Here is a 25963-nt window from a genome sequence, read left to right on the forward strand (position 1 = left end):
GCACCTTTTGCCAAGGCAGGACAGGATCATTCACAGCTACACCATAGCACATGCCCCACAGTCCAATATCACTAAGGCATATGAAATCAAACTCATATATAGAAGCATGTCAGCTGAGTAACTGTGTGAATATGTGAGAGAACTAAGTGACTGAATAAACATATTTGCTGTGTGGATGGTTTTCTGATATTAATAATTATAGTTTGATTCTGTAAATAGCAAGTCAATAAATAAATAGAGATCTAAGAAATACCTGTTGCACTGTGTGTTTGTTAGACACACACACACTCTGCCCTCAACTAGTGAAAAGCTTTTCTACAAAAGAGCTGGGTTCAGGATATGTAATACTCCTCACCAGGAGTTCCGAACTTTGACATATATAGTGATAAATAGCCTTCCAAAACTAAACATTGCTTGTTTTGACAGTATGAATCCAGTGGCAAAGAAACAAAAAAGAATTTTAAATGAAAGTTTATACAGTCTTACACAAGAACTTGGGGTTTAGTTATTTAAAAATTTTCTGTAAGTATTTTATAAGGTAGAATGACACAGACCAAAGTCCAAGTCCATTCACTGAGCTAGATGATGTTAGGTCTTGACTTTAGTCTGCCGTACAACACAATAATGTCTTAACACCTCAGCTAATGGCTGCTCTTGCCTGCATGTTTCTTTGTTCCTCCCTCCTCTCTCCACCTACTTTTAAAGAAAAAAAATTGTAGCAGTCTCTTAGGTTCAGCCCAGAACAAGATGAAAAAGATATACATTTGAAATATCTACAGTCTTGGCAGGAATCCCTTCCTGTCCATCTGTATTTCACTCCCTCAAAGATACAAAAGAAGTGATCTGCTGGCATCCCAAAAGATTGTTGTGTTTCAGTCCCATTCTCCAAAACATAGTCCTCTAAAGAGGGTTCCTTCCAAAACCTGTAGAAGATCCTTTGGTCGAAGTGCATGCGAGTGTCTTTTTTGTTATTGCTCCAAATCAATCTTCACAGACTAGCTGGATGCGAGGCAAAATCTTTGAAGCTAAGATTTCTGCAGGATTGCTTAAAGGTCCTCAAATGTTTGCTGGGAGGTGACTCATCTTGAACCACTCTTTCCCTTTATTCCTATTACCCTCCAGTCTGTTGTCGTTAAATCAATATAATTCCACAGAAAACACCACAGGAATCAAACCAAAATATCATATTAACATATAATTATAGAGCAGTTGCAAATCTGTCCAACTTGTCATATGCCCTATAAGAAGTGTCTTAAACCTTGATATAGGTTAAGGGTGGACATGACCACCCAATAACAATGGAAGAAAAAGAAAAATACTTAACTGGGAACAAGCTGTAATAATGAATCATTCCCACAGTACAATGAAGGGATTACTGCATTTTAAATGGCAAACTTGATTGAAATAAACCTATCAGATCATGCCCTAATTCATTATAATTTGATACTTTTCTGATATTAAAACTCAGTTGTTGATAAGCATTTGTTATGTTTAATACTGTTTGCTGGTTTTTAAACTAATTACATAAGCAAGGTAGCAATAAAAGGTTCAGATGTTAAAAAAGCATTAGCATAACTACACAGTGCATAGAGGGAAAATATTGATAGCATCAAATGGATAGTGACAGTTTACATCACAAAGACAATTTTACTTTTCAGCTACAGGTGTCAATATAAGAGGGAAAGTGCAAAAATACACCTAAAACAGTGTCTCTAGTTCTACAGCTCACTACAGCTGCTGGCAGCAATGGCCAGCTAGGAGCCTAAACAGTATGAATAAGTTTGTAATAATATTCAGTCTCAGAGGATCAAGTAAACTGCTACACAGCAGAGATCAAAAAAAAGCAAATTGTAATCAAGCTCAGCGCCCTTGCCCGCACCAGCAGGAGGAAGTGCAAGTGCTGTACAGACCCTACCATTGTAGCCGTGAAGGGGATGTTGTCAATCACAGAGGAGGCCAACGCAGACACCCAGAGCACTAAAATGATGGCCACTGCCAGGCGCTGGTCCTCAGGAACCACCTGGAATTGAGAGAGATCAAATTACCACTTCAGTGACATCAGTGTTGCTCTGTCAGGCTTCCCTTTTGCATTTATGGCTATATTTATTCCAGCTGTGGACACATAGATAGATATTAAATATCACCCATGCCAAAGTATAATATGCTTTTTGATATTGCTGATACAGGAATGCAATCATTAAATTTAAATTCAAAATTAAAGTATTATTTTTTATTCTATGGGAATAAAACTATTTTCTTTACCATTAAAAAAACTGTAAATATTTAAACCATACCTTTATTAACAAAGCTGTCTGCTCTCCTATATAGTCTATTAAGTGCAGATGAGCCAAAGCCTAAAAAAAACACATTTAGATCAACTAGTGAAGTACCTGATGCAGTTACGTTTTTTTCAGTGGATGTAAGAAAATACAACAATTTCTTCCCATTTGCAAGATATTGATATTCATCTCGTGTAACTTCTGCAACAACTTTGCAGTTGGTACAGAGAAAAGACATGGCAGAAATTGATAGCCGTATTTGCGGAAGTGTGTTGGTTGTACTAGAATGACTGGTAGGTTTATTTAAGATTGAGGGGCACAGGCATCACAGAATGGCTGAAATATAAAGGTGTCATTCTTCAGTGGATACATGTTTTCTGAATACCTGAACACAACTGATTTTAAACCAACTTCCCCAAAACCACGATATAGTTAGAAATATATCAGGTGTTTAAAAGGTCAGATGGAATCAGGTGTCTTGTGCTCAGACTCAGATGAAGAGAAAACAAAATCCATTTTTCTGCTAAACAGCTTCCTCAGACCCATAAAAACCAACACTACCCATTTGCTAAACCAGGCTAGAGACCTCTGGTGAGCAGAAATTGGCACAGATGCAGCAGTACCTGAAAGGCAGGAAGACCAGCTCTGTGATCCCCATATCAGACACCCAAACCAAGGAGGCAAGCGGTATAAGCACTGGCCCTGGGGGACTGCCTGGACCAGACCGTCCTCCCCATGAGAGCCATTCCTACTTGTACAGGATACATAAATAGTATTCCACATAACCATGGTTACTACCACAGATGAAGAGAGATAGCAAGACTCCAGCCCAGTGGTGATGGCTCTGATCTCTCCTTGGGCAGGCAGGGGAATACAAACTGAGCCTTCACTCCCTGGGAGAATGATCTATTCCCTCCAACTACAAGGTAAGAAGGGAACTTTAACTCATGAGAACTAGCCTTTAAGTCTCTTTGGTTTTGTTTTCTTTTCTTACAAGTGTCCAGAATGAAGTACTATTTTCAGGCTGAATGGCATATATCTATTTTACAACTTCTCAGTTTCTCGGGGGAGAAAATCACATTGCTCTTGGCTCAGCCTGGAACGAGCTGGTTGGCTTTCTTTCATTTTCTTCTGCCGTGACAAAGAATCAGTCAGCTGCGATTCCTCACTTACTGACTGCCTTCCCACACAGAGACACAGAAGTCAGTATTCACACAACACCACTCCATATAACCCACACACCCGGCAGTCAGACAGAGCCCTTCAGAGACGTCAGTGGAAAAATACTGCTCAACTCACACGCTGTCAAATTCCATGACAGAGATGGAAAAAGATTCTAATAGACACTGAGTGGTGTGGTATAAGATATAAGACATGGTGACGTCAGAGTGACAAAGAGGCTGTCATTCAGACCAGCAATTCCTGTACCTGCAGCTCATTCAGGCGGCAGCTGAAGCCTAGTGGTTTTGATATCACCACATATTAGATTTGGCTCAGAAATTGTATTTCCTTTTAACAATGCACAAGAAAAGGTATATCTACATTTAAAGACGCAGCACACAGAAAACCAGTGATAAGACTTATAAACATATATGCATACCACTTACATTAAAAAAAAAGGACATTTTTTCATTACTGTAACTTCCCAGGAGAAAGTTTCTTAAGAAATTAATTCTTGTTTGTAATTTTAAGTTACCATTTTCATTCGAAGATATCTGCATTGCTTTATCAACTCCAAACTTATAAAAATGACTTTTTAATTGTTTGTAAAAGCAGTATTTTTAATGAACTGTAATATTTTTTCTTAAATTGTTTTGTTTTCACACTTTAAAATGAACTTTTTAACACATAACTGTCAGTCATCAGAGCTCAGAGTTACATACATACGTCACTCCTGCAAGACAGTCAGTCTACAGGTAGCCCATCACATTAGAGATGATGACACTACTAATCACATAACCAACTTAAAGATGTCTCTACAATATCCAGGCCCATTGCTTGCAAACACCTTAGTGAAAGTCAGCAATTAGCACCCTGCCACCAGCCTCCCCAGGGTGTAAACCGCGTGGAGGATCTCCTGGATCTTCTCATGTCTTCTAAAGGGAATACGTACTGCTGTATTAATTGGTGCCTTCAAGCATACTAGTTCCTGTCTGGCAGCTCATAATAAGAGTTTTACTGCAGAAAAAATCATATGCCATTTTAGATCACAGTTTAATTTATGCACAAAAATTTGCATGAAATCCTCTTATGGACAATACATCATGACGACTGTTGTAAATAAACTCTGCCTGAAGGGATTAAGGTAAAATGCTAATTTTTTACTATAAAAATGAACAAAACACTCTATCCCCGAGAGGCACACGAACTTTTGTCAAAGAGAGAAGAAACAGAAAGATTTTACAGCCTATAGCAGCCCCTTGTAAACAAGGACTAAAAAGACAGTTGCAGAGACGAATTACCCAAAGCACACAGTATAAAACAAGAGAGCTCCAAAGGATTTCCAACTTTTTCATTGCAAAAGATCTACCAGACTGGACCAATGAGCACCCAAAGGCAGAACCTCCAAGAGTTCCCCTCTCAAATTACATTTTCCAAAATGAATTGGAGCCTAAGTCTCACACAGGTTTTTAACTGTGCCTTGTAATAAAAAAGGGAACATTTATAGTAGTAGGAAATAGCTTCAGACTGGGAACCATCCAAGGTAAAGGATCATCAAGGGTGAAGAATATGAGCCAACAACTGCTAAATGCCTAGATCATGGAAAGATTTCTTATACTTCAATATATATCTTTGTTTTGACTTCTTTCTTCTTGACATTGTTAACCTAAAGGAAAAAAACATGCCTTGGCAAGAACTGTCATCTCCTGCTAATCCAAAGGGTAACAGATTCAGATCAAAATTAGTAGCAATGATACTTAGAACATTTTTCTCATTCATTTATGGGGAAGAATTTTTTCTTGATTATCTTTGCAAGTTTCTTTCCTGACCTTAAACTGATGCTATTCTAGAGAGCCAGGAAAAATATTCTTTTGTTAGCAAACTATCCACTGGTGACTTGAAAAACCATAAAAATGAAGTTTAGTGAATTACAACAGTCGTATCTGGGAGTAAATGGCAAGTAAATTCCTGCGTGTTTTACTGTTTTATTGTGCAGTCACACAGCACTCAGATCAAAACCATTCAATCCAAGCTAAAACAACAAATACATCAGGGAATGTAGCTAACAAACTGTTGCAGCAGTATCAGATGAAACAAACATGGCTTCACTATGGATTCCCTATGAGAGCTAGAAAATGCAAGGATGTATAGAGCTTGATAACATGGCTAAATAAAAATTGCCTGTACTAATGGGTGTACAATAAACCAACATTTCTTGGTGAATTTTAGACCTACTAGCTCGCAGACAAGCTTCCTAATGATAATCAGAGTTTCCATTCATCTTCTCAGAGGTTATCAGATCTTGACTTCCAGTTTGACATTAGAGTTAGTTGAATTATTTGCTGCTTATATTTGCTTCAAATTTTGTCCCTTCTACTGTTGATGATTTTTTTTTAATAGATCCCAATCTACAAATTCTTGGGCTCTTTGCAATTACTGGGGGGGAGGTTGAGGGAAGGACGATGTGCGAGCAAATTTGTTATTACAGGCTTTCCCAGGCTGCTCACTCACACAATTCACAAGCCATGGCAGTGCCAGTGGTCACTCAGGTTTTATCAGTCATGTTTTTACAACATAATTACACCATTTAAACCCAGCAAATAACAACTGAAAAATACCAATTGTTCTAGGGAATACACAGAAGCCTAATTGACAAGTAAATGTGGGTATTCATACAAAGAATTATCCAAATATTTGGTGTAAAAATGAATCTTTTCAGGATATACAAAAGCATCAAATAGGAAATAAAGTGGAATACGGACATGGCTGGACTGTTTCTGATAGTCAATTAGAAAAAAAAAATGAAACTGCACAGCAAGATATCCAGGCATTTCAAGTACTGAATATCTTTTTAAATTACAACTGCATACAGAAATTTGGTGACGTTATCTTTTCAAACCATGCTCTCACGAAATCTCTTCGACCATTTCGTTGCCAGCATGTAGCAGACAGCATTGGGAGCATTTTTCAGGTCTGGTTTATTCTTGTTCTTTTATTTTTCCTATCACTTGTCTAAGTAATTGCAAAACAAACACATAAATACGTATCAAGTATTGGCATACATAGACCACCGACAAACCTGGAAACTAAAAATCCACTTACGGGAAATAATTGTGCCGGGTATATGCAGCAAGTGAAGCAGAAGGAGAAAGAATGAGACCAAGCTTACAGTGAAAAATTAAATCTCAAAGAGGTCCAGCCAACTTCCACCTTTCTGCAATTTCTCTCTGTACTACTGTGACTACACTTGATCTTCAATATTCCAGTGGGAGTGAATCTGCAGGAGGCCTCTGCCCAGGAATGTAATTCACATTTTAAGTCAGTTGTAACTCTTCAGACTTTAGAAATCACAGAATCTTACCTCCATGAGAACAAACAATGCTGCAAAGAATAGGAGGGTTGCCCACTCGACTCTGTTCAATATCATCTCAAAATCATGGATGTCTGCTAGCACTAGCAGCCAAATGGCTCCCAACATGGCAATCCAGCCTGCATTAGAAAAAGAGAGAACAAAACTTTACACTTCACAGCCTTGTCATATGCTACCAATGTAAAAGTTATAGAGTTGTGTTTTTCAAAGATTTTTGCTGCACTTTCTCTCTCACTCTGTACAGGGCAAGTTCACAGAGACCTTAGCATGAACAGTCTCTGCTTTCAAACTAAAATAAATTAGGGAAGAATAAAAGGCAAATAAGGCATGTTTGGGTTACGCCAAATAACCAGTGGATTTGAATCACAGAGAAGCCTTCAGATGTTTAGGAGGTGGACTGAAGGATTCTGCAGCCCCTGAAAGGCTGTCTGCAGCCCCAGGACCTTGAAGACTCACTGGCTCCCTGCCCTAGAACATAAACAGAGGAAAGGAGAATCTCTTTAAAACAGAAGAGGGACCGACTTTAAATAGCAAAACAGACTCTCTCCCTACAGGATCCCTCTATACATCCTGAATTGTTTTAAGGGACACATTTAGGTTACTGATTGAGAGAAAATGCAAATCAAATCCACAATCAGCCAGAGAACATAATCAGTGAATCTCCCGTCCAAGCAAGACTCACTTTCTCTATGCACAGTTAAAATGCTTTCTGGAGCTGTTTGATTCCTCTGACACATTTATCTTAAACAACAGAATGGGATTTCAGACATTAAACAAAAGCGGGTTGGGTGTTTTTTTTCCTGAGAGTGATGCTCCTCTTTCTGTCTTTCTTCTCTATTTTTTTCGTAAATAGCAGATGATTTCTTTTTTTCAATACAGAAAACTAAGATATATAATTAAAGGGTTTTTTTAATGGCATGGAAATAAAGCCTCCCAGCTCTTCAAGTCATTTCTCTCTTTGCTGTGACTATTTCATACAATTTATGCTATTTCATATAGTCACAGTTGGAAAGCGATGGATTCACAAAATTGCAGAAAAAGTGAGGAAGAAAGAAGAATAAAAGTCTTTGCTGGCAAACAACTTTAAGTCACAAATTTATAATCAAATAACAAATGTAACTTAGGGAGAACAGGCCCCTGCTACAAAGCAGATAGATGAATAAAACAAGCCCTCAAAAAGTGTTCAAGAACCTCAGTTATAAGAAAATTAAAAGATAAAAGACTGATTCGTAAAAGTTTAGGCCATTCAATTTATAGCTTGTGCGTAAGTGTTTTTCTGGTAGGTTAACAGAAGAAAGAGATCCAAAAACATCCAACAGTTTAAAATCAAGCTATATCCCATTTAGATCCTATTTAAATATAAAAGAAATTAAGAGACTAAAGGTTCTCCCTGTTCATGAAGCTGTAAACATTAACTATTTTTTTAAAAAAAACATTACACAGTGTCACATAAGTATTCCCCAATCTAAGAATGCATTTTGATCTCTCATATAGATTTTAGGAGCTTTCAGTGACATACTGCAGTCTTTAAATGAGAATTTCAGGTTAACTGTGATCAGTAAGGAACATCTGCTGAAAATATTGCAGTGGGGCAACCAGACCTGTCCAAAATTCAAAACCAGCAGCTCAAGGGTTGCTCTGGTTGGTCTGTTTGGTAAGGAGAACTAAACCAGCTAGCTCAATACTAGCTCCACCTTTCGTGCTTTGAGGTGGTTTTATTTTCTTCTGCGGTATTTGCACAACAGTGAAATCATACTTCTTGCATTGTCTGGCTCCAAAAGCAAAACACTTTCAGTGACAACAGCTCTTCAGCAGATGACCTGTTTCTTTCCTCTCAAACACCCCAGGTGCCGCCTTCTCCCCAGTTCAGTTCTACTCTTGATGCCCCTAGCCTGGCTTCTGTCCTCTCCACTTGGCTGAAACCACATTTTCCAGCGCTACGAGGCCTTCCCCAGGCCTCTTGCCATGATACTTCTTCCTGAAAAGCTTCAACAGGGGTGAGCACTCTGGTCTTGCTGTTTCCTTTATAAGTGGCTCTCACAAGATGTTTTCTTTAGCCTGGTGTAAAACTAATCTACAGTGAGATGCAGGGAAATCCTTGTAAAGAAACAGGTACAAAGGATTAGGAAATGTAATGGTTTAGCAGAAATACCACTATATAGGTGGAAACAAAGCCAAAGCTAAGAAAAGAGCAGAAAACCGAAGGAATTTTGTATCCCAAATTTTGTAGCATCAGCTCCTAGATAGTTTCTGACACAATTTTGAGTAAAATCTGATCTGAGTGACTCACAGGATCTGAAAACCATGCCTCACAGCCAGTGTTGCTCACCTTCAAAGACAGAAAGTCTGCCATGTTGCAAGCTAAGCAAGTCTGTTCCCGGCTTGTGTCACAGTGAGCTAATCAGAGTGCATGGTCAAAAACAGCTCATGCATGAGCATCATATTGCAAGGGAGGAGGAGAGCAAAAACAACCACAAAAGAGAGCAGAGTGGGAATAGCTGGTCCTAGATTTTCTTGCGGAGAATGTCATTTTTACCATCCACTGGAAAGACACTCCAGGACCGATCTAACAGTGGTAATGCTCAGGATAAATTCTGGATTCTGGCATAAACTGAAAACAAATTAATTTCTTTTGAGCACCAAGCTCTGGGTATACATACAGACATTGCAAAAACAGTTACAAAGCACTGGCACAGGAGTGCTCCCTGAGTTCCCAAAGTAGCAAAGTGAGGAGAGAACTGTCAGTTCCTGTCTACCATGCCATTTTGCTAGCACAGTTGATTTACTGTCCTTCCAAAAACAAAGTGAAAATCTGTCCATGCAAATTAAATAGTTATTTTTTTTCTATATGGAAATGCACTGTCTAATCTTCTTCTGACTGTCATCTTGGCTTTTCTCTGAATTCCAGTACAGAACAGTGAGACCAACACCACTTTAAATAAATAGAGATGATGGTAATCCCTGCTAGAGGAATACTGCAAGGGGAAGTAGGTGTATGCAGATCCAGAGCTTAGCAGCAGAATTTTACTACTCTTTTGTACAGATATAAGTGAGAACATCACATTTTGTCACATGCATTTTGCATGTAAGTACAACAAAGTGAAGAACTAGAACAGCAATTACTCCATAGTTCTGGAACAATCTGTGATAATATGTTGGCATTATTTCCGCCCTCCTGCCTCCAACAAAACAAATCAGCTTGAACATGCTACATGAAGATAACAATTATTCGCTAATGCTAATGAAATGTAATTGAATTGCATAAGAGGTGGGTAGAGCCAGGCTTTTTCTAGCACCACAAGTGTTATATCAGCATGCATTAGCTCCATGCGTGCAGCTTTGCATGAGAGAAGAGCGCCCTGCCTTACAGTATTTTTCCCTGGGAATACGGATGGGCACAGGAGATATCCTCCTGCAGTGCTCCAGCAGGTACGGCTCTCCAGAGGCTCAAACACATCAGCTGCTGGTTCTGGCTGCACAGAGCTTGTTTCAGTCTACACACACAGTCTGTTCAGAGTATATTTGCTTTCCTTGCTGTGTCTGAAAAGAGGAGTTACCGTTACACATCTCTGAGAGGAAGGACACCAAATGGGAGCACAGAGATGGCGAGAAGAAGGGTGAAGTCCTGCAAGGAAGCTGGGGGGCTTCATACAAGTGCTCTGTTCACGATGCCTTTTAGTACCACAATTTGACTTTAAGTAGTCCACTGCTGGACAAGAGTAAAGTCTTATTCTGAAGCCTGAAGGCTGCAGTAGTCAGTGTGTGCAATAACTGCTTGACTAACTGCTCTCTGTCTGCTGAACTGCTTGTCAAAATTAACCACAAAGTTAGCGAACACATGGCAGCCTGCCTTTCTAAGTGAACAGGTTTTCTAAGGCTGTTCTGTGGCCTCTCTAAGTATGTTCGTGACAGTGAACATACTATATCAGTGTTTTATATATTTGAGTGGATTTTCATTTGCCCTGGATTCAACTTGAAGCTATTCCTTCCTTTTTGAAGAATTGAAAGTACCAGGATATTTTGAAGACTGGCTCCTTTGTTCATTTATTTTCTAGCTTACTGGGCCACAGAAGAGATCCAGGAGGAAGAGAAGTAGAAATATTTTCAAAAAATAACTTCTCATTACCAGTGAAAGAAAAGCCCATTTCTGGTTCCACAGACCACTTCCTTTACTGTCTGTTAGTGCCTCTGTTTCGCAACAATTAATGTTCTGGAAATATAACACAGAGAGAAACTGAATCTAGATTCCATTCTGCACTGATACGGTACCTGTTGAAGGCAGTGACAGTTTATTTTAGGACAAATAAAACTTTATTATAAAGTGCACCTTGCTAATTTATAACGCGTTCTTCAGAGAAAAGATTCCCATGTCGTCCACTTGTGACCAGGAAAAAGGAACAGTAGAAATAGCTTGAGTGCTTTACTTTTCTCATACACTTTACCCAGTAGGGAAAACCACCTCTGGAACAATAAATAGCTCTTGGTGAACAGAATACTATTGTAATCCTACTCAAAAAACGCTTATTTTGAGATAATCAAGCAGAAGAACTTGAAAATAGAATACAATCTAATAAAATCAGAGTCTTGAATATGAGAGAGGAAAGTAGGTGAAAGTGAAAGAAATGAAAGAAAAAAATTACAGTATAATCTGTAGGCCTTTCAAATGCTCATTAAGAAAAAATTCTGTTCCATAGTAAAAGTAATTTTGTCTGACCTACTACCACCTGAAAAGCATAATAAGCTTCCTTCTAACAACGTGAACAGGTAGACACTGCATGTCCACTTTACGTGCACAGAATTTGAAATAATACTGAGGGTACACAGAAATTTCACTTTTGTGGAAACCAAAACAGCACTTCAGACATTTGCACTGAGAACCAAAGCCAGGATAACTTTGCACAGTTTCAGTGCTGGCCTGGGCAAAACAGCATGCTGCTCACGAAAGACAAGCACAGGATACTGCATTTAGGTAGGAAGAGTTAAAACTTCATAAATCCAGGGTGTGAGGCAGTTGGATGCCTAACAGTCCTGCAGAAAAGACTCAAGAAATACAGTGGATCACAAATGAACCTAATGTCCCACTGAAATACAGAACCAGGATGATAAATGGTAAAACCTGTGAAGCAATATCCACTCTTTTCATCCCTCGTAAACCCTGAGAAGGTATACTTTAAGAAAGATGTATAGCCATTCGGAAATCCAGATCAGAGGAGTAAGCACAATCAACAGTCTGAAAAAGTTGACTTTTGAGGAAAAATTTAAAGAATCCAGGAAATTTAGCTGAAAGATAAGGAGCTAAACGGGGTCCTGGCAAGCCTTCAGGTATGTACCAGGCTGCTCCAGAGGGCAGAGGGCAACCCCTTTGCGGCAGTAGTAGCGAGTAGGACAAGAGGGAGTGAGGAGAAGGTGTAATAGCAGAGAGGAAGATCCAGGCTGCACAATATTCAGGGTCATATATTTACAGTGCTTGAGAAAGAAGTAGAGTTTTTTTAAAAATCAGGTAGATCAGCTTCTGCCAGACAAAAATATAATACTCATGTCTGCAAACAATGGGATGGACACACTGATTTTTTTAGACATTTGTCACTGAGCAAATTATGATTTTTTTTTCTGTGATCTTAACAATTCTCTGTCAAAATGGTCGCAGCAACTTTCTGTGAACTGCAGAAACCCTTTCAGCCCACAATGTCCATAACTGTCTTACCAGCTAAAACGTTTGGCACTTACCTTTGAATGATTGTTTATATAGCATATTACTGAATATATTAGGGAATAAAGTCCTTCACTGTGTTCCACCAGCTTAATCAGAAGTCTGAATAACTCCAAACCTCTCAAAATTTAGCCTAATGATGTATGCCAGTCCTTCATACACTATGGTGTAGTTGTATTGTTACATGATGCATACACTCAATGATACATATATATACATATAGAAATATCTGGGTGGAAATGTTAAATCCAAGACATAGTACCAGTAGTGCTTGCTCTACTTATGGAGTATATTTCATCAGTAGCTCTGAATGTGAATTAAAATGACCTGTAGTTAGGTTTCTGTCATTTTTTGTTTTGTTTTAGCAGGTATCCCTGAAAATATACTTTCCAAAATCATACTGAATGTTTATAACTAATACTTGCTGTCAACTGATAAGCACTGTTTAATCTTTAATAATCTTTTTTTATGAAATTTCTCTTTTACCAAGTAATTTGCTGGTCTGTTGATGAAGTCTCTTTCATAGAGATCTCGCTCACAGAAAACTTTCATAGAAAGTCTCATAGAAAACTTTCATAGAAATCATTTTCATAGAAACTTCATGGAAATCATTTTCAGTTATTCTGTGCCATATGTAGCACCAAAGTTTAAGACTGCTCCTTGGGGACAGAACTGTGATGGTGACCCTCCAGGACACCTTGTACTGCAACAGGACATGCTTGGTACAATACAAGAGGATTAAAAGAACATGAAAAAAAGTTGGTGGAAACTATAGCCCCACACAAGGCAAAAGTAACAGAAATCTATGCTGATACAATTGCAAAGTTAAAAAATAGAAATGTAGCGTAAAACAAGGAGGCAGAGGACTAGCCTAGCTGCTCTGTAATCACAGATCAGCACACATGCATTAGGAAACGATAGGCTGGACTTTGTTGCATAGCTGTAATACCATGAAGTCAGAATGCAGAAATCACGTTCACCATTGTATTGCAATGTCAGCTCCTAACTTCATTAATTCTCCAAATGCAATTTAATAGATGAGAGAGGATGGCACTCAAGATAGAATACTGTGAGAAAGAAACCCTGGTTGGAGATTGCTATAGCTGGGCACTGCATCTACAGTGAAGACGTGTTCACAGATAAATAGCTGTGTATGTTGCACCAATCCATAAGCCTAAAACATTTACAGAGTTATCTCAGTAAAGGTCACTGCAAAAAAAAACACTCTATTGCCATAACCTCATTGACTTTTGTGAACCAAAAACAATTTGAGAAGATGCAAAAATCAAGATAGAGGAAAGGTCAGCTTTTCTAGAAGTGAGCAATAAAGCACAAGATCTGCACCAGTAAATACAACTATTAATGGTTCTTAGTTTTTTCTCTTCAAGTGTATGGGCAGCTGCAAGAACAGAGAATATTTTCCACGCTTACTTACATGTTTGTAAAGATGACTGTGCAATTTCAAGGGCAGAATTTTTTTAAAACTATCCTAAAAGAAATTAAGACTGCAAGTATCATGGAAAGCATATTTCTTTTATTTTTCAGAAGCAAAGCGTGATGCTGAGAAGGAGGAATAGCTAAGATCTGGACCAGACTTTCTGAGTCTGAGTCAATGCTGACTGCATCAGTTTAGCTCCATTCCAACATTCTCATTATTAAAAAATAACTGTAAAATTTATTTTTAACTCATATTCATATATGCTGGACCAGGAATTTTTTTAACTTCACTATGAATCAGAGGCACAAAGTCTCTTAAATGCAGTTACGTCCATTCTCATTTTGAAATACCAATTTGCATCTTCACAGTACAATCAAATCTTCGTACTACACACTCAGAGGCTAGCAGGTCAGGCCCATGCAGTGCTCTTCTTGACCTCAATGTAAAAGTACTGGACAACTTAAATCAACCCCATTGCATTCCAGAACAGATAAAATAGTAGATGGATGAAGCAAGCACAGGGAGGTGAAGAGCACTGAATGAGGACAAATGTACCAAACTCCACTGACAGTTGTAGCTGATACCATCTGGGGGAAAGGGCTGCAGGTCAGCCCCTGCAAGCACAAGTGCAAGGACCCAGAAGGGTCTCCAGAAAGGGTTGTGGACTTTCAAAGAGGAGTGCCTAAAACCACGGCCCTAATCTTACTACATTAGGCTGGGCACTCTTGTCAGATGCTACAACTCATTGCTCTGTTCACCATTATCAGGTCAGGAACTAATGAAACCACTTTAGTCATGGAAAGCAGTGTCACAGCTTCAAGTAGGTGGACCATTAATGGAAAACAGTAAGAGAAGAAAGAAGTTGCCACAGACTGGAGTGCACAGGATGAGTAATTGCAGCTAAAAAGGGATACATAAGAACATACTAAAGGCCCCAGGTTTATCAGCAACTCAACAGGGGTTGGCTAAAGATGATAAAGCAAACTTAGGAGATTGTCAAAACAAAAAGCACAAGAAACAAGTAAGTAACATACACAGAATGCATCACATATAAAATTGGTTATAATGCGGAGCTGAATACCAAATTTGAAAAAGCAAAGTGTAAAGCTTTAGAAAGTGTATAAAAATGGACTCAAGTGGACCCAAGAACAGGGAGGAAGAAACCATCAACATCAACACTCTTTGCCTCCTGGTAACAAGGAGGAAAACAGCTCTATCATGCTCAACCCAGCAAAGACCTGAAGATATCAACACTTTATTGTAACTCCTCCCAGCCTAAACCTGTGAACCTTAGCACCCTGCAGACCATCAAAGGGTGAACATAACATCAGAATATAGGAGGGAAATATAGGGAATATTTGGGGGTTTTTGGGTTTTGTCAGGGTTTTTTTTTTTTTAGAACAGTTTTAACTGTATATTATTAATGAGTTTTGTTAAGTATTAATTAGATCATTTGGACTGTTAGTATTATTATAAGAGGACTAACAATAACTGTTAGTTGTGTTTTGCTTACACTCATACAGCTTTTATTTAGACTAATAATAAATTCTTAGCTCCAGGTATAAGGACTGTTCCCTTTTTTGCCCACGACATCACAAGCATAACATCACCACCGACACGTTGAAAACAGGATCCTACTGCCGTATACAGAGAAGGCATCCCTAATCCAGATCTACTTTACTGAAATGTGTGAAGGAGTTTCCAAGCAACTACAGATTATTCAAGCTGATATCTGTAGCTGTATAGCACAGGTCCATAAATATTTCTTCCCAGGCTTTGCATCTGGTTCCTGAATTTATCAAGCCATTTTGGAAAGATTTAAAAAGTAATAAAATTAAAAAAAAAACAAACCACCAAGAAAATAAAAGGCAAGGAAAAGAAAATATTGGTTCTGACATCTTTAAGTACAGTTGATAATTCAGTATCATTTGAACCATTACTTAGCATTCAATACCTACAAGCTGTCCTCAGCTAAAACTGCTTAATATCACAGACCCTAGACAATCTGGAGAAAAATGCTAGACTCAGTGACAAATTAAAGAGCAAATGTGCAGTTTTTACAATAAGTATATAGTGATATAAGATGTGAAATATAAGATGTGCCAAACTTAACAGTGTGGCTTTTGGAATTAAGCCTATGCTTTCTTAAATCTATGTCACTCACCAGTTTTCATAGCTTAATAGCTGTCTCTCTCACCAGGATTTTCTGTTTTCTTAAGTATTAAACTATTGTACACCAGATTATTAAATTGATCTGTTTTTTCAAGCATTTTGTAAAATAACTCCTCAATAACATTGAGCAGCTCTGTAATGAATCTTTCATTTTAACAATTGCACAAACTAATCTGAAACCAAACATTTCCAAAACATGAACACTGTATCTTTTTCTCCCCCTCTGTGGGTACAAATACTTATAATTTTAAGGTCAAGTTTGCTTGTTTTTGCACAAACAATTTTATTGTTTGCAAACAGTGTCAGATTTATACAACTCCACCATCACAGGGTATAGTAGCATGACATGGTTTACTCTATTTATCACTGATAACAGATGAGAAAAAAGTTCCAGATTAACATTTTAAAGTGTAAAAATAACAGCCTTAAGGATGCTTTGACATTAACACCCCTTTCATATTAATGGGATCTGTCCACACCTTTCTTAGCCCTGTGCTCTTTCTCCATGACCATTTATAAATCTTTTGGACCTGAGAAGTTCCGCTACACACTGCAAGGCAGGATCTTTCTCACAGAGCTGTGGGGGAGAGGTTCAAGTTTAAAAACATTTTCACCATTCCAAAGAAACCTCTTAGCACAAGTCCAAATCCACATACATACTCTGTCCCAGGGCCCAGATAAAAGCTGGGGGAAAAAACCTATTAGGCAGCTTCCTAGGCTGCACATTCAGAACAAAACCACACAGACAACATTTACTTCACTTGTGAAATATTAGTTCTTTTTTAGCTTACAGCATTAAATACTTCAGTCAAAGGTCTCTAATTGTAAGGTTTCTGTCATTGGTTACAGCACTGTTAACTCTCCCTCAAGCTTTGACACGTACTAACCCTAACAGTCTGTCTCAAAGTTTTTAGGAAAGCTTCATTGCGGCAGTGAGCTCCTTACAGAAAATGTTGCAGAAAAGAAAATGGATTAAGTTAGTTGTTAAAATCTTAGTAGGCTACAGTAACAGGGAACTAGCTTCAGTGTTTCTAAACCAAGTAAATACTGATATGGAACATCTGACATTCCATGATTCAACAGCAAATTTAAGCAAGTTTGTGAAGCTCCCTAGGGCAGTGCAGCCCTTGCTACAGCACTAAGGAAGCTACCAGACAAATGCCACTCGGTTCCAACTCTATTATAATTATTGGTTCACTTATGTAAATTACATTTTAAGCTAAAAATTGTGCATGCCCATTTAAATAAAATAAGGTTGAAAATCAAGGGAAATTATGTGGGAGAAACTTCGGATCCAGTCCACTTCCCTGAATTTGACGTGTCACTCCTCTCTCCAGCTAAAGACAAAATTTTTGCTATAATTTGCATAACATTCTCTGTAGGCATAATTGGGGATTTTCTGTTTTGCTGAAGCCTTTTCCAATTAAAGTATTTAATTTCTCATGTGAATTTCAACAATTTTTCTGTAAATTATGGCAATGAGTCAAAAAATATGACAACTGGTATCCAAAGGAGTGCAAATACAACAGGAGTCTTTTCCCACTACAGCAGCTGAACACATTTCTCCTTTAATGCTCTAGCAATAAAATAAAAAGGAGCTCTACAAAACACGGCCTACCAAACAAACATAAACTAGTTTAGATTAAAGAAAACAATTATTTCCCTACTTTCCAACTATTTCAGTCACAGTTTTAGAATGTTTCAATAATGCAGTACACGACTAGTTAAGCTAAATTGCAAAAAGAGCATTTGAGATCCTCAAAAGTATCATCTGCAGCATTTTCAGACCAAGCCCACAGTCAAAAGTTAAACCACAGTGAAGTGGCAAGTGACCCAGCCATGTCGCCCAAGTCGTGGACAGAACAGGCAATGGGAGAACGAAGAACTGCCCACTGTAGGAGAAGGTCAGATTTGAGACCATCTCAGTAACCTGAAGGTGCACAACTCCATGGGACCTGATGAGATGTGTCTGCGGGTCCTGAGAGAAGTGGAGATGAAGCTGCTAGGATGCTATCCATCCTATTGGGAAAGTCATGACAGTCCGGTGAAGTTCACAGTGATTGGAAAAGGGGAAAAATAACCCCTATTATTAAAAAGGGAAAACAGAAAGACTCAGCGAACTACAGGCCAGTCAGTCTCACTTCAATGCCCAGCAAGATGATGGAGCAGATCCTCCTGGAAACTGTGCTAAGGCACATGGAAAATAAGGAGGTGATTGGTGACAGCCGACATAGCTTCACTAAGGCCAAATCGTGCCTGACAAATTTAGTGGCCTTCTACGACGGAGTTACTGCATTGGTGGATAAGGGAAGAGTAATGGATGTCATCTCCCTGGAACTGAGCAAAGCCTTTGACACTATCTTGCGTGACATCCTTGCCTCTAAATTGGAGACACATGGATTTGATGGATGGCCCCCTCGGTGGATAAGGAATTGGCTGGATGGTCGCACTCAAAGGGTTGTGGTCAATAGCTTGATGTCCAAGTGGAGACCAGTGATGACTGGCATTCCTCATGATTCAGTATTGGGTCCAGGGCTGTTTAACATCCTTGCTGGCAACATAGATGGCAGGACTGAGTGCACCCTCAGCAAGTTTGCTGATCACACCAAGCTGAGTGGTCCAGTTGACACACTGGAGGGAAGGGGTGCCGTCCAGAGGGTGCTGGACAGGCTTGAGGGCTGGGCCTGTGCAAACCTCAGAAAGTTCAACAAGGGCAAGTGCAAGGTGCTGCACATTGGTCAGGGCAATCCCAAGCACAAATACAGGCTGGGTGGAGGACAGATTGAGAGCAGCCCTGAGAAGAAGGACTTGGGGACCCTGGTTGACAAGAAGCTCAACATGACCCAGCAGTGTCCATTTATAGCCCAGAACTCCAACTGTATCCTGGGCTGCATCAAAAAAAGCATGGCTAGCAGATCGAGGGAGGGGATTCTGCCCCTCTACTCCGCTCTGGTGAGACCCTTTCTGGAGTCCTGCATCCAGCTCTGGAGCCCTCAGCACAGCAAAGACATGGACTTGTTGGACTGGGTCCAGAGGAGGGCCACAAAAGTGATCAGGGGGCTGGAACATCTGACCTACGAGGAAAGGCTGAGAGAGTTTAGGTTCTTCAGCCTGGAGAAGAGAAGGCTGCAGGGAGACCTTATTGCAGCCTTCCAGTACCTGAAGGTGCCCTACAAGAAAGCTGGAGAGGGACTTTTTACAAGGGCCTGTTGCGATAGAGCGAGGGGCAATGATTTTAAATAAAAGAGCATAGGTTTAGATTAGATTCTAGGAAGAAATTATTTTCTATGCTGGTGGTGAGACACTGGCACAAGTTGCCCAGAAAAGTTGTGGATGCCCCCTCTATGGAAGTCTTCAAGGCCAGGTTGGATGGGACTTTGAGCAACCTGGTCTAGTGGAAGGTGCCCCTGCTCGTGGCAGAGGGACTGGAACTAGATGATCTGTAAAGGTCCCTTCCAACCTAAACCATTCTATGATTCTGTGAAAAGATTCTATGAATATAGAAAACGAGAGAGTTTTCCAAGACAAATTAGATTTAACTACATAAATAAGGTCTCATCAAACAAGACAAGCTTTTCTATAAATATTGAGGGGTTTTAGATTTAGAGAAATGATGACAGGGAAAACTGAGACCTAGGATCTTTGCTTGACAGAAGTGATGTGGAGTGCTGATTCATAGAACTTGTCCTACTACCCAGAAAGGTCATAGTGATCACATTAGTTAAATGAATAAAACCATACATTTTTTAAAAAGTTTATATTTTTGACTTTTTTGCTAACACTGTTTTGGTTACCACAGTTGCTTTTAATCGAAAATGAAACCCCCAAGAAATAAACTATCAAGCCAAATGACTATCTAGCTGCTGTGTTTTGGGTTTTTTTTAAGTAGCTATGACTGAAACTTAGTATAGCTTGAGAAGATGCCCTCTGGCATATAAAAAGTGAAGTGACATAAGGTAAGGTGAATCATTTCTTGAATTAGGCCTTTAAAGTAGGTCAGATGAATTACAGCTGTTGATCACCTCCACTGAGTATTGACCTCCTCTGGAGATTATTTTAAGGGCAGTTGAAGGTAATTAACTTAAACTTAGATGTGTGGAAGATCACAGACACCCATGACTCTAAAGATACCAGAATGGGTTCAGACAATAGTGTGAAGACATAACCCCTCTGCAGAATAAAAAAAAACCAAGATAGCTCCCTCAATATTTATGATGTGAAACTCTGTCTTCTGCTGGAGCTGGAGTAAATAGCAGTACTAAATTATGGAAGACTTCAGTGACTCCAAAAATCTCTCCCTGTACCTTTGCATAGATAGTTAGTCTATAGTTTTGTTTTCTCTTGGGCTTGCACCCTTTTTTCTTGAAGATGAGAGCAGCAACCGTCTAAAAGGAGCAGAGGACCTTCCACTGCCTCAGAAACTACTCAGCCTGGCCCTGGAAAAGAGGTGTCCAGAGGTGGAAGCGAGAAAGAGTGAGGTGATCTGCAATGAGCGAGGTGCCTGCATTGCATGCAGAGACCCCTGAGAGGGGCAGAAAAAAGAAGGGCCACAGAGGTAATGAGTCCCTCTTCATGGGTACTAGAAGGAACTGCACAGAGTTCACAGCAGCTCAGCAACTCATTAAACTGACTGAAGGCAAACTAAAGAGGAAGGACCTGCCCCACAGAAGGAGAAGGAAGTAGGTTATAAATGGATTTTGTGTATTCTTTCTGACCCAGTCACTTTGAGACTCCTCTACTAATATAAATATATATATATACTTAGTTTAAATTTCAACAAAATCTTGTTTTATTTTACTTTTAAAATCTTCAGTCTATTTTGGGGAATCTCACTATTTTTCAAAGCTTTAGACATTCCTGCCTGAAAGTTAAGGTCAAAATAGGAGCCAGGTACAATCCTCAAAGGCGCTTTACTTCCATCTTTTATCATCTTTCCTCAAATGCCTTATCAATGCTTCATCAATAAAGTAAAATCCCATGGGATCGAATGAAAGCACGGTAAAAGTCTTAAAGTTTGCCATATCTGTTTATTTAAAGTCTCTGTACTAATCTTTCATTAACATAGATATTTCATAGAATTAGACTACATAAATTAATGATCAGGTACAACAAAACTGCACAGAAAAGTGTTCTGCATTTTGAAAAGGAAGCTAAGTATGCAAATTTTATTATTTAAATTAAAATGTCAGTTCCCTCAAATTATATTAATGATTCCAAGTTCATAATGGAAAAATTGTATCAAGGCTGGGGACTGATAAAAAATTCTGTAATCTTTTTAATTCACTCTACCAAATGCAATTAAAAGTTATTAGATTTCTAACACTTCAGCCTTTGTATAAAACATTATTCTGGTAGAAAATTAAACACTTGTAATAAACCAAAGCATATAAGACTTGTTCTCAAACCGGTTGGAAGGTGAAGGAGGGCCCCCCCCCTCCCCTCTTACCTTGGTATTTGCTGTATTGTTAATGTGCAACCCTTGCATAACCACTTCCTTAATCATTGTCGAAAGAATAAAGCGGGGATTTCTATGTACTGGGTCAACATGACCAAATAAGGAAAGGAACTGATCCACAACGCGGAGGAAGACTGCGGCCTTCATCCTCATGACCACCAGAGGGATCAGAACGACCCCCTAGCAACAGCATGCGCAGCCACAGAAGGAGACCAGGATGTGCTACGTGGAACCGGAACTACTGAACTATAAAAAGGGACTCTGGGGGAGGTGGGGTGCAGACCGTTGGCGGAGCTAGATACTCCCCGGCCGCCCAGCGCTGTTTTGCCTGCTTCATCGCTTGCTTAAATAAATTCTATTGCTAATAAATTCACACTTGATTAATTAACAACTGGCTCCTCAATTTGGATTCGTCACGGGAGGCGAGCATCTATAACACACTGAACAACAATCTACTTTCATTTTTATGGAAAAAAACCCCATATTGAACAATTTTATCCAAACCACCAGAGTACAAGATGTACTGTATTTTAGGAAATTCATTTCCATGCACTGGAGGACTAAAATCCGTAGAGACTCACAGTGGCACTACTTCAGTAAAAATAAGTAAGTGACAGCTAGCATCAAGACAGTAGAATTCAGGAATAGCCAATGAGATCTCAGCAGAAGTTTGCAGATCCCATTAATTGTTAGTAGAAATTATGCATGTGCTTTAATAACATTTATTCATTAATCTGGCAGGTTTGCCATGAATACAGAGCAGGGACAAATTGTACAGAACACATGCAGCCCCTGTTTACTTTCAAGGCTGCAGCTGAAGATCAGCTAGTGAATAATAGAAACCTGAACTGCTAATCATGCCATTTGTTTTCATTTATTTTACTGATATAAAGTAGGACAAAAAGTAATCACCACTTATTAGGTTTCTTCTAGTATTGACTCCAACTGCTTTGCAGTTTTGAAAGAATATCTTACTAGGAGCACAAGCAACCAGTGCTACGTGGTCTTTAGTGACTGTCTGTGGCTTTTCAAAAACAATTCTGGATGTTGGGTTTAATTCAAGAAATTCTACATGGTTCAGTGCCCACTTATCTGAGACAGAAAATACAGGTGAAAATTGATTTCTTAAATTGCCTATGTGAACAGCTTCCTTAGGTTCTTAGCCACCGTGACTTCAAATGCCTTCAAAAGCCTTCAGTTTCTGCATCTTCCTACACCTTAGTAATATAGCACTTTTGCTGTTATAATACATCAGTATACCTTTTAACTTCTTGACAGCCAATAATATTTATGGGCTGAAATCACCCATTTCCATGGCAAATACTCTGGAACAGGGAAGCCTCCATTGCAGCTGTGGCACTGGCTGAAATGGGGAAGAAAGTCTGGCTGACATGGCCCCTTTCCTAACCTTGTACTGCTCCAAGGCACCAGGACTTCCACTGCATGCCAACAAGGTCTTGCTGGGTGTAGCGATACTGTTAGACAACTGCTTAGCCCAAGTCCACAGCAAGGTCACGGTCCCCCAGAGTCCCCCTTGTGTAACTGTTGCTTTGCTCCCAGACTGCAATGACTCTGATTGTTTCATCTATGACAAAAATAAACAAAGGTGCAGTGCTGGAGACAATTCATCTCAGGGATCACACCCAAACAGCAGCATGGGTGAGTCTTGGTCAGGTTTGCATCTCTGCTCTGTGCAGTTACTCCAACGTCCTTCATGCATGCAAACTCCATCACATGTACCAGACAACACAATATATGCCTGCGGCCTCATAAACTTAAAACACAGCTCTACTAGGCTACAAAACTGCCCTCACTGAAAACCTAAAAAGGAATTAACCCATAGACACAATGTCGAGAGGAAACATGGGGCCAATTGCTGTGCCGTGGAGATACAGCCAGCCTGCTCTGAAGGGATAAGGTCTGAGCAGCATGGACACAAGCCTTCCTGCACCTCGACGGCCTCACTACCGGGGATCAGTCCCTGGAACAAATGGGGACATTTATTAAAAGACATTGCTCCTGACACAGTAGACCATATCCTCCCACTGATGCTTGCAATACACAGCACTGGTGTTTCCCTAGGTCCTAGAAGAGAGAGCAGCCTCCTGCTACTGGTACCTTTCTAAGCCAGTCAATACACCAGAAGTCTCAGCAGCAGATATGGAAGGTCTTGTTTACAACTTGATCATCACTGTACAGCTATAACAAGATCTATATTGTGCATAACGAAAATGGATTTCAATGTAGTACCTGTATCTGTATATATGATGATTCAATCAATGATTTCTTGATTAGGAGTTATTCCTCTTCAAGATTGCTGCATATTTCAGCCACTGGGATGGGTGTACACAGTGGGGGAATTCAGATTGCAGGAAAAAACATAAATCTGAAATTCCATCACTTTCAAGTGCCTAGTAGCCAATAAAATATTTTTAACTTTTTATAGAGCAATGAACAGGTAGGTTTTATGACTGTCCTTCAGTTAAATATGAGCTTTAATTTGGTTCTGTTTTCCCAATATGTGGAGCCTGTCCTCACATAGGTATATGACTAGCTGTATAAAAACCTGAACATACAGGTTTATAATTAGAAAGTATGCATACAGCTGCTTTCATTTCACACATATAGTGTCTTCTTGATTTTATTTTGAGAAATGTTTCATTCTGGTGATAAAGTAATGGAGACTGGAAGTTATACAAAGAGTTATCTATACTTAAGAAATAATGCCAGAGTACTTTTTTTATTCTTCCATGGAGTGATTATTTTCTGATCTCTATAACACATCTTGGTCATTCACTCAAATCTACGGAGCAATGATGCCAAGGTCAAATTTGCTCATTCTGTAATGTTTAACCAGCTCATTAACACTGGAAGTCTCATGAGGTCTCTGTTATTCCTCCTGGGGTGACTGGGCCGTGACTGCATTTTGAAAACTGGTTCAGAAAAACTGCTCTTCTGATTAACCTGGTGGAATTGTGAGGCCAGAGACATATGGAAAAGGGCTTTCTGAAAAGATCCAGACTCAGAAAAATATGACTGTTTTTTTCAGGGATGTTGTTTGTTTTACTTAGAACAAAACTATGAAACTCACCCAGATCTAGGTAGATGCCTGGAACAAATGAGTTGAGAAAAAACGTAAGAATAACACATCCCAGCACGGCCAGGCATTTGATGAGAAGAATTTTGTCTGTTATTCTGTGCTGTAGACAGGGAGAAAAAAAAATTAATAGTAGTGTTAAAGAAGGAGCTATCTATTATGCATAGAGTTCAGAAAAGCACGCGTGAAGCACAAACTTCTGTTCCTGTATTGTATATTCCACTTGAACATAAAAGACAGAAATATTTCAATTGAAGCATTTCATGCATACCCACAAAAAACATGAATATGTGGCCCAATCTGATCTAAGAGATATAAGTATCTGGCACCTGCTGCATATATTCACCTATGTTTAGCTACCCTCATCACAAATTCATTTCACTAGGAGAAGCAGGGTTGAAATGCGATTCCTACTACAGAGGGCACCCCGGGCACTCTCTGGTTTTGTGCCCCTAGACGAAAGCACTTTTATTGCACGTATGCTTTGAAAACCTATAACCTAGCCCAGAGTTCAGATCTTTCATGCCTCCTGTACAACTGTCATGGATGTGCCAAGCCCATAATCCCTATTCAGCTTCTACATCCCTGTGCCCAGCTCCTGCATCCCTGTGCCAAGCTCCTCAGGCTCTTACCCTCAGACCTAGTGCTTTCCATCGTGACTCTGCTTCTCAGCTCTGATCTCACTTTTGCCACCAACCCAGGGAATAACCTTCTCCCAGCCTGCGTCCCTCTCTTGTTTCACATAGTTTAAAAAGGTTGCATTTTATGCAATGCCTTGAAAAAGTAAAAAACCTAATAAGAAACCCTGTTGGTTTTATTTCTGTGTGACATGTAGGACTGTGAGGACCCAGTCAAGGATATGAGCTCCCAAACACAGGCCTGGATTCATTAGTGATGCCAGTGAGGTGGAGAGGATGTGACATTTAGACAATTAAATTTAGGTGAAATTGATCCCACTACAGAGTTTACGTCTCACCAGACCCAGCTTCAGCATAAAGACTTAGGTGGCGTGCACAGCAAAAGCGAACAGGATTTATCCAAGTGATTTAGCTCTACTTGAATAAGAAAGCAGGTATGTCACAGACAGTGTAGTAAATTAGAGTCAGTGTTCGGTACATCAGCAAGAGTGCACTCTATCGTCATGCATCAAGGTTATAAACAACCTACTGACACCTTCTGAGTCTTTCTGGCCACGGATTAAAAATTTAAGAAAGCATATTTTTCTAAGGAACCAAAGTATAAAACCTAAAAAAACCTCACAATGTGGTTCAGTAACCCCGT

General features: G+C 39.4%; 1 protein-coding gene across 1 annotated transcript in view; it reads right to left on the minus strand.

Moving 5' to 3' along the window:
- OCA2 (OCA2 melanosomal transmembrane protein) overlaps positions 1 to 25963 on the minus strand; it is a 189381-nt gene that overhangs the window by 61439 nt on the left and 101979 nt on the right. Inside the window, exons 17-20 of the mRNA XM_009931146.2 lie at positions 24677 to 24785; positions 6802 to 6929; positions 2295 to 2354; positions 1916 to 2020 (exon numbers count right to left, since the gene is read on the minus strand). Coding sequence (XP_009929448.2) covers positions 1916 to 2020; positions 2295 to 2354; positions 6802 to 6929; positions 24677 to 24785 — 402 coding nt within the window. The remainder of the gene's footprint in view (positions 1 to 1915; positions 2021 to 2294; positions 2355 to 6801; positions 6930 to 24676; positions 24786 to 25963) is intronic.

The sequence above is a fragment of the Opisthocomus hoazin genome, chromosome 1 (genome assembly GCF_030867145.1).
Source record: "Opisthocomus hoazin isolate bOpiHoa1 chromosome 1, bOpiHoa1.hap1, whole genome shotgun sequence".
Classification (NCBI taxonomy): Eukaryota; Metazoa; Chordata; class Aves; order Opisthocomiformes; family Opisthocomidae; genus Opisthocomus; species Opisthocomus hoazin.